The sequence below is a fragment of the Hemiscyllium ocellatum genome, chromosome 3 (genome assembly GCF_020745735.1).
Source record: "Hemiscyllium ocellatum isolate sHemOce1 chromosome 3, sHemOce1.pat.X.cur, whole genome shotgun sequence".
Taxonomy (NCBI): Eukaryota; Metazoa; Chordata; class Chondrichthyes; order Orectolobiformes; family Hemiscylliidae; genus Hemiscyllium; species Hemiscyllium ocellatum.
Window position 1 is genome coordinate 105,179,365 of NC_083403.1, and position 8,956 is coordinate 105,188,320.

The 8,956-nt window shown below is 47.3% G+C and overlaps 1 protein-coding gene and 2 non-coding genes across 3 annotated transcripts; all 3 read right to left on the bottom strand.

Moving 5' to 3' along the window:
• Positions 1-527: 527 nt before the first annotated feature.
• On the bottom strand, positions 528-8,272 carry tomm20a (translocase of outer mitochondrial membrane 20). Its single transcript, XM_060821478.1, has 5 exons — positions 8,038-8,272; positions 5,710-5,756; positions 4,379-4,460; positions 2,789-2,931; positions 528-993 (listed from the first exon to the last, which is right to left on the bottom strand). Exons 1-5 carry the CDS (start codon positions 8,156-8,158, stop codon positions 949-951), a joined length of 438 nt encoding a protein of 145 aa, XP_060677461.1. The 5' UTR covers positions 8,159-8,272; the 3' UTR covers positions 528-948.
• Positions 2,004-2,138, bottom strand: LOC132809547 (small nucleolar RNA SNORA14). Its single transcript, XR_009642415.1, has one exon. It is a non-coding gene; the product is annotated as a small nucleolar RNA SNORA14 (small nucleolar RNA).
• LOC132809558 (small nucleolar RNA SNORA14) lies at positions 5,471-5,605 on the bottom strand. Its single transcript, XR_009642420.1, has one exon. It is a non-coding gene; the product is annotated as a small nucleolar RNA SNORA14 (small nucleolar RNA).
• Positions 8,273-8,956: the final 684 nt, after the last annotated feature.

Below are 8,956 nucleotides of genomic sequence, written 5' to 3' on the forward strand. Positions count from 1 at the left end.
CAACAACATTACCCATATATATGAGAATACCCTTTGGCATTCTTGCTTGTGCATTAATCCAGTGAACTAGGAAATGATCTGGGGACCCGGGTTCAAATCCTGCTATGGCAGAAGGTGGAATTTAATATAAAAATTTTAAATTAAGATTTAGATTATGAGATATAATGATTAAAAACTCATCTTTAGCAAAGGAAATCTGGGCTACATTAACACTAGACCCACAGCAATGGGCAAACAAGAATGGGAAATAAATACTGTCCAAGTGAGGGTCACCCCACATCTTGTGAATGAGGAAATAAACGACCTCTTCAAAACAATGATTCCTCCTCAACAGATCCACACAAGCTTTACTCAACCAACGCACATTCAGTAAATGATCTATAGTTTCAGTACCATTATACTCTGTGGGTGCTGACTGCCTATGACAGTACAACCCAGTGGTTAGGTATGCTTTATCATGGTGTATGTTTACCAAGTACATGTCCCTTTACAACACTTACTTTTGAAACAGAGTGCAGAGGGCTGCATTTGATTGAATAAATTTATTAAAAATCTCTGAAGTACAACAGCATCCATTTGAACCAAGCAGCAGTGGATCAGGGAGATTGGGGAACTGTCTGGCAGCAAGTTCCTGGTGTGCAAGGAGCAGACTCTTCTAGTGTACACCACAACATACTCTGTGTCTGTATAGGATTACATCCCTGACAAGAGTTACACCAAGAAACAGATGACATTCGGCAGTACAACTGCAATATGGTATCCAGTGAATTAGTATTAAAACACACTGCGAAATAAATAAAGTGATGCAACAGGAACTTTTAGCAGTGAGAATGACACATTTCCCAAAATCAATTCAGAGTCCACTTTTGTGCTAAATGTAGAGTGAGAGAGACAGGACTGGAAGGTGAGACCACTGCTCACATTGCCAATTATCACAGGAAACCCACTTCACTCCACATCATCTTCGACTAAAGCCTGTGCAGTCACAATCCTCTGTGGAGGAAGACAAGACAATGATTAGAAATCGCCAAACCCCGCTGTGAAAAATACTTACCAACTCAGATTCCCAACCCCATATCAATATTCCCTTGCAATTTATCCAGCAGCTATCAGGTGGCTGTTTATGGCAGCTTGCTGGGTAAGAGTGCCTTCCACTTGTCCTGCATTATAATGCCTACACTCCTTAAAAAAAAAACTTCATTGGGTATGAAGTACTTTACAACATGCTGCCATCACGAAAGGCACTACAGAAATACAGGTTCTTTCTCTTTTCTATAATTCAGCGTATTAAAGGTTCACTCAGGGCGGCACGGTGGCTAGCACAGCTGCCTCACAGCGCCAGGGACCTGGGTTCAATTCCCGACTCAGGTGACTGACTGTGTGGAGTTTGCACGTTCTCCCCGTGTCTGCGTGGGTTTCCTCCGGGTGCTCCGGTTTCCTCCCACAGTCCAAAGATGTGCGGGTCAGGTGAATTGGCCATGCTAAATTGCCCGTAGTGTTAGGTAAGGGGTATATGTAGGGGTATGGGTGGGTTGCGCTTCGGCGGGTCGGTGTGGACTTGTTGGGCCGAAGGGCCTGTTTCTACATTGTAAGTAATCTAATCTAAAAATATCTTCCTATTCCAAAGCAAAAGATCAGCTTCTTCCCAAATTGACCCAAAGAAACTAAGCAGCACGGCAGCGTCACATCGTAATGGGGAAATGAAAGAAGCCACTGGTGCCATTTAACATCCCCATCACTGCAGGAACAAACCATCCTTCCTCACAGTGTCCCACACTGATATACACTCCTGTCCATCTTAGTTTTATTTGTTAGTGTACTATATTCAGCTGAAGATACACAGTAGGGTAACCTAGCTTCTTCCACAATCACTCCCACAGTTTGGGATGGAATAAAAGTGCTGGCGGAGAGCTCACTAACTCAAGGCCTTTACCCTGAACTGGACTTTCCAAATTGGGTTCAAACTTGGAAATGGCCACTGAGAGATCACTGATTCTGTTTGGAATTGTCAGAGAGGTGAAATAGTGAAAAGCACAAGTGAAGCTCAGCACTTTGGAATTCTCTGGAGCTTTCATTTTGCATTCCTTTTTGTCCGACTTGTTGTGAGACAAAACAAGCCGGGGGTTTACAGAATGCAGCTGTGTTAAGGGTCCTCATCTTTGCCCCCACACCAGGCGTGGCATTTCGAGCATCAGAGTGAGCACAGGTCATAAAGGATGGGAAAGCCACAGCTGGGAACAGCAAACTTCACCGAACCAATAACAGGCTGCAAATCACACCAGCATCACAGAGAGACTGCACTGTTGGTTCCTGACCCTGACTGTGACCTCAGATCACATTAGTGCACCCCTCTGTGCTCACCACCTCCCTGCCTCACTGATGTCTCTCTGCCCCCTATCCATTACATTGAGAGAATAGACTGAACATGAATGGCAAGACCTTGAAGAGAGTTGTTACGTTCTCCAATAGCAGTCCGAATGAGCCAGCAGGAAGGAAACTGGCTGCAGCCGATCACAGATGCGGGCAAACCCAACTCCACCATAATGGCTGTGACAGGGGGGGGCCAGGGGGCACTATGGCATTGTTGCAGACGGTATCAATACAAAGGGCACCGGAGGCTGACCTCGGCATAGCACTGCTCCACTAATTAGTGAGAGAGCACCCTTCCCAGCCCACTCCAAATTCCCCACAATGTGGGAAACCACTAGAAATAATCCTCCTGTCCCAGTAAAAGCCAGTTCACACCTCTCCCCCACACCCTGAATTGCACCTGGTCATTGTGTTATACCTGGCTGATAGTTGGCAGTTTAGTCAGGAGCATCTGAAAGACAGGCGGAGGCAGGGTCTGCTGTAACACCTGTAGGAGCTGCTGAGGTTGTCCACACACAGCTATAGCGTTCGTAAGGTGCTCCACCCCTTTCTCATAGTCACCTGCAGGAACAAGACAGTCACAGCTTGAAGTCTGAAAACACTCCAGTTTAGATCAAGAAAGGTCGTGTCTTGGGAAAAGGGTATGCTTAATGTGATTAAAATTGGTATTTATTACCCATCCCCTTTCTTGCTAAAAGCACAAACACCTCCAGAATTAAGTCAAAGGAACAGCCTCTCTTTTTCATTTGCAACATTTCAAACAAAAAGAGTATTGTACTGATATAAATGGAGTTCTGGGATCTCTGGAGATTGCGATTAGTGAGGGCCAAACTAGTTTTTCCAATCTCACAATGCACAGATCAAACAGCAGAGAAGAGAAACCCAATAGTTGTGAACAGCATATTGCATTTACATAGTACCAGTAACATAGAAAAATATCTGAAAGCATTACACAGGAATGTTCCAATCAAAACCAGCATTCTTAACCACATGAAAGATTGGTGACTGACAGCTAGGTTACAGTGCATTAGAAGAAGAGAGAAGCAGACAGTGTTCAGGGAGAAACCCTACAATATGGGGCCAGGACAGCTGCCAATAGTGGATAGATTAAAATCATGACGAGCAAAAAGTCAGGCAAATGTTGCATTTTTATAACACTTTTCACTGCCACCAGATACTCAAAGCTCTTTACAGTGAATGAAGCTCTTTACACATGTAATGACGTCGTAATGTAGGAAATGCGACAGTCATAAACTCTCAAAAACAACGCTGGGCAGTTTGTTTTCAGATGATGATGGAGGGATAAATGATTTGGATTGTTTGCAGCTGTCTGAAGTGGTAAACAGGGCTTTAGTTTAACATCTCATCCAAAGGACAATACCACCAACCCTACAGCATTCCTCTGATGCCGCACTGAAATATGGGCCTTTTAGTACCTGAACCTCCAATCTTCTGACTTAAGCTATTGTCACGAGACGTGGACTCCAAACAACTGAGGCCTGGCTTATACAGAACCAGAAAACCCTACAATGCCTTAGTTTGCTTTTCTGTGATCGAACCAATAAAGAACTATTTTTTAACAAGTGTCCAGGACAGGGACAGGGCTGATATTTATCAAATATCTGGCAAATATGAAGGGAGATAGCGGAACCACTCAGATTGATGGGGTAAAGTTTGGTGGGTCCACTTTGTGCTGGGACGCAAGTCACATTGGTAGTCCCAGAGTCGCAACAACAACAGGCTTCCTTTCGCAGAGCAACATCCGCCATTCAGCCAGGCACGTAAATGACAATTAAACTGTGCCATGGTCACTTTTACTGAGACTGGAGTTTAAACAAATTAATTACAATTCTCAAACTATGAATCTGTGGCAGAAAGTGGATGACTGACCAAATAACAACCCAACACACCCCTGGGCAGCGTTTTTTAGGTCCTGGGCACCGAGAGAGGTGTGTTTGGGATGGTTGTTTCTTTTTAAGTACAGTAATGGCACAGTTGAAGTTCTGACCTTGTGCTAACAACTCTTCGCCTAGTTGGATCTCTTCCAGGAAAAACTTCTGCACAGCTTCCGCATCTTTCAAGTCTGGCAACTGCAAAACAAGGAAGCAACGTGCAGTTTAGAAAAGTTTGTTATTACTCACTGGCTGAATACTTTAGTTTGCTGGGTGCAGCAGAAAGGGAACCACCTCTAAAATTAAAGTGAGGTTTAGAGGGACAGATAATCATAGCTCACTTGGGGGGGGGGGGGGGGGGGGGTCAATGAATTTGATCACCTGCTGCCCCTGTCTCCCAAAACAGATCACTAGCTTGAGGCAGACACTTGTTTGGGAATTTCATTTGACTGGACTCTCTCAATCTCCTACCCCAGCTATTAATGGTTCATCAAATCACTGGCAAAACCAGGTGAGAACAAGGATTGATCAAACCCCAGGGGGTGGGAAAGTCCTGGAGAACTCTCACTTTAACACCACTGGCCAAACATATTTCACTTGATAAAATTGATCAGCACCAACGTAATAAAACACAAGCCTCTCAGTCTCCGTCCAGGAGCAACACCCACGAGAGAAGTGATGGAGCAGCCCTGTCCTGACTTTAACCTGCTGCTACATAAAGAACTCATGCTCTGGGACAGGACACCTACTGGAAGCAGGATAGGTAGCAACAGGACTGATTGGTTTTGGGACTGGAGAAGAAAATAAGATAAAACTTCAGCTACTGCCTTGCCATGTGGGTCCAACCTCAACTAGGACCTCACTTCAGACCAAAGACACACCATTCTGCATACCTGACAGTGTCCTCAAACTACCCAGTGCTGGGCTGGACTTGGACCACTCCCCAGCTCCTCAGATCCAGGCAGAGGTTCCCCCTCCAGATCCACAATGAATGCTGTGCTCTGTCAAACTCTGACACAGATTCTGTCCCAGTGATTGAACCTTGCTCATCCCCACCCACAGGCATTTCTGAGTCCCCTCTTCCAGGTTGCGACTGTGTTGCCAATCCTGTATTGAAAAGAGGCAATAACCTCTTCCCACAGCCACCTGCATCACTATTCCTGTTTGGCAGAGCAGGACGGCGTAATTTCTGTTCCTGTGTCTTATGGAATTGTCAGAGAGGTGAAATAGTGAAAAGCACAAGTGAAGCTCAGCACTTTGGAATTCTCTGGAGCTTTCATTTTGCATTCCTTTTTGTCCGACTTGTTGTGAGACAAAACAAGCTGGGGGTTTACAGAATGCAGCTGTGTTAAGAGGCAGGCAATAGCCCAACTCCCCACCCCAGTCCGACCCAGGTTTTTCAAAGCGGCAGCTCACAACTTCACATCCTGGGTCCACCTAAACTTACCCGGGATAGTCCAGCCTTTTCTTTGGCGAGTCTCTGCTTCTTCCTTCCTGTAAAATGGAGATTGGAAGATGAGATGCTGTCTCCTTAATACAGGGCTACTCCCCAGGTTCCATGCACATTTGGGGGTTAGGACGGTTGTGTTCTAACTGTTTCAGCAAAGAAGGACGCTGTGTAGGCTCATACACTAAATGCAGCATCTTGCATAATGTGGGCCAGCCACAAACACTGCCTGATTTCCTACCCACAGATTTGGTTGCATGATTAATAGCCTGGACCGTGCCATCGGCATTGGCAAACTACAGTTGTTTATTATATTTTGGACTTGATTTTGCAATGAGAAGGGAAGGTAAAACGTAAGAGGTAACATCACTTCCAGACTCTTGGCTGCCTACTGACATGGCCTGGCAAACCTTTCAATTGTCTGAAATGATTGAAAAGTCTAAAGAAATGAATTAAACTTGACAGACCACTTCGCATCAACCTGGGCACTGGAAACAACAAACAGCAAATCCAACCCTGTCAAACTTGCAAAGTCCACTGTACTAACATCTGGCAATAGTACTGAAGATTTGTGCTCCATAACTAACTCGACCATGAACCAAGCTGTTTCAGTCAGCTCTCACAGACATCTACTTGACAATATGGAACATCCTGGACACAAAAAGAACAAGTAAAACTTGGTGAGATAGCGCCCCATCAGTCCACTCTCGATCATCAGTAAAGTGATGGAAGGGATTATGAACAGTGCTATCAAGCAGTATCTGTTGAGCAACACCCAGTTTGGGTTCCGCCAGGGCCAATCAGCTCCTAACCCCATCACAGCCTTGGTTCAAACATGGATAAAAGAGCTTGTTGGTACAACAAGTGAGGTAGGACTTATACAATTAATGGTAAGGCCTTGGGTAATATTGTAGAACAGAAGGACCTAGGGGTTCAGGCATATAATTCTTGAAAGTTTGCATCACATATAGACAAGGTGGTCAAAAAGACATTTAGCATACTTGCATTCATTGCTCAGTCCTCTGAATATATCAGAGTGGGGAAGTCATGTTGAAGTTGTATATAGGATGTTGGTGAGGCCTCTTTTGGAAGGATATTATTAAGCTGGAGAAGGTTCAGAAGAGATTTACCAGGATGCTGCTGGGGATGGAAGGTTTGAGTTATAAAGAAAGGCTGGGACATTTTTTCACTGGAGTGTAGGAAGCCCAGAGGTGACTTTACAGAAGATAATATAATGAGGGGCATAGATTGGGTTAATGGTAGTTGTATTTTCCCTCATATCAAAAAAAACATGAGGGGCAATTGTTTTACATAGAGGGTGGTTCACGTGTGGAATGAATTTCCTAAGTGTTGGATGTGGGTACAATTACGACGATTAAAAGACATTTGGATAAGTACATGAATAGAAAAGGTTTGGAGGGATATGGCCCAGGAGCAGGCAGGTGGGACTAGTTAAGTTTGAGATTACGCTTGGCATGGACTGGTTGGACCAAGGAATGTTTCCGTGCTGTATGATTCTATGACTCAGGGCTCTATAATTCTCTGGAGTGTTCACTTCCTTTTTGTTTTGGGTTGTTGTGATACAAAACAACGAGGGGGCTGAATGGAATCTAACTCTGATAGGGGACAGGCAAGTAGCACACACCTCTCAGACCCACAATAATCCAATCCCCACCAAGTGTATGCCTGCACTCAGCACACTTTGGTTTCCAAAACCCCTCACTCTACACAAACAGACCCACCACTCCTCCTTCCAGCACACTACCTCCCAATGCAGCTACACAATCTGGCACAACATCCCAACGCCCACCCCCAGCACTGCCCCTTTCTCCCTCCCCCACTCCAGCACTAACCCTCTCCGCCCCCTCCCCCACACAGCACATCCCACCTCTCCACCCAGGACCCACCCCCCACAGCACTCACCCTCCCCCCCCCCACAGCACACCCCCCCCCCCCACAGCACACCCCACCCCCTCCCCCCCCCCCCGCAGCACACCCCACCCCCTCCCCCCCCCACAGCACACCCCACCCCCTCCCCCCCCCCACAGCACACCCCACCCCCTCCCCCCCCCACAGCACACCCCACCCCCTCCACAGCACACCCACCCTCCCGCTCCCCCCCCCCCGCAGCACACCCCCCCCGGGCCGGGACGAGGGGAGTGTGGTGTCGGTGCGGGAAGGGGGGGTGGAGGGAGGGCCGGCTGCTGTCTCCCGGGCCGCTGGTGCCTGAGCCGCCCGCTCCGAGGAGAGAGGAGGCCATGCGGCCCATCGCCAGGCGGCCTGCCCCCCGGGGGCGCGGTGACACGTGCGGGCCCCGGGGTCACTCACGTTCCCGGAGCCTGCTCTTAAAGTCGGGGTCGCTCCGCCGCTTGCGGTCGAAGTAGATGCAGTAACCGATGAAGAGCGCCCCGCACAGGCCCGCAGCAATGGCGCTCGTCCTCCCAGCCATGGTCCCGGAGCGGGCGGCAGCTTCCTCGCTGATCCTCGGACTCGGCCTCAGGCTCTGCCGCCCGTCACCATGACCCTCAACCGCCCTCCTCCGCCCGACCAGGAAAAGACCCCGTCGTCATCAACCTGCGACCGCGCCCTGACACGTAGCTGTCTCCGCCTCTGCCTGATTCCCCGCGTCACACCAAACATTCCCGTCACCCCCTCCCCCCCAAGGGCAGGCTGGCCTCTGCATCCATACAAACACCCCAACTACTGCCTTCTAAATAAATTCCGAAGATCCTCCATCCTCGGGAACACTTTCTCTTTGTACCTTTATTTTAAAACTGTAACCCTCAGTTCTAGATCCTTCCAAGTGGAAACATCCTCTCCATGTCCACTTGGTCAAGTCCTCTCAGGATCTTACAGGTTCCAGTTAAGTCACCCCTGACTCATCTCAACTCCAGAAACATAACCACCTTCTTGCATTCAATTCCCCTTGTCATAAAACATAACATTCTCTTAGCTTTCCAGATTGCCAGCAGTACCTGCAACCCAATCATTAACTCATTACAAGACAGATCTTTCTGCATCCTCTCATCATTGAGATCATATGCTTCCAAACATAGACTACATTTCTATTTTCTTTCTGCCAAAACAGACATTCACATTTTCCCATATTATATTCCATTTGCCAGATGGCTGATCACTCACTTAACCGATCTACATCCCTTTGTAGGTTCCCTTATGTCCTCTTCACAAACTCTTCTTCCTATCTTTGTGTCATCAGCAAATTTAGTTGTCATATTGCCTGTCCTTT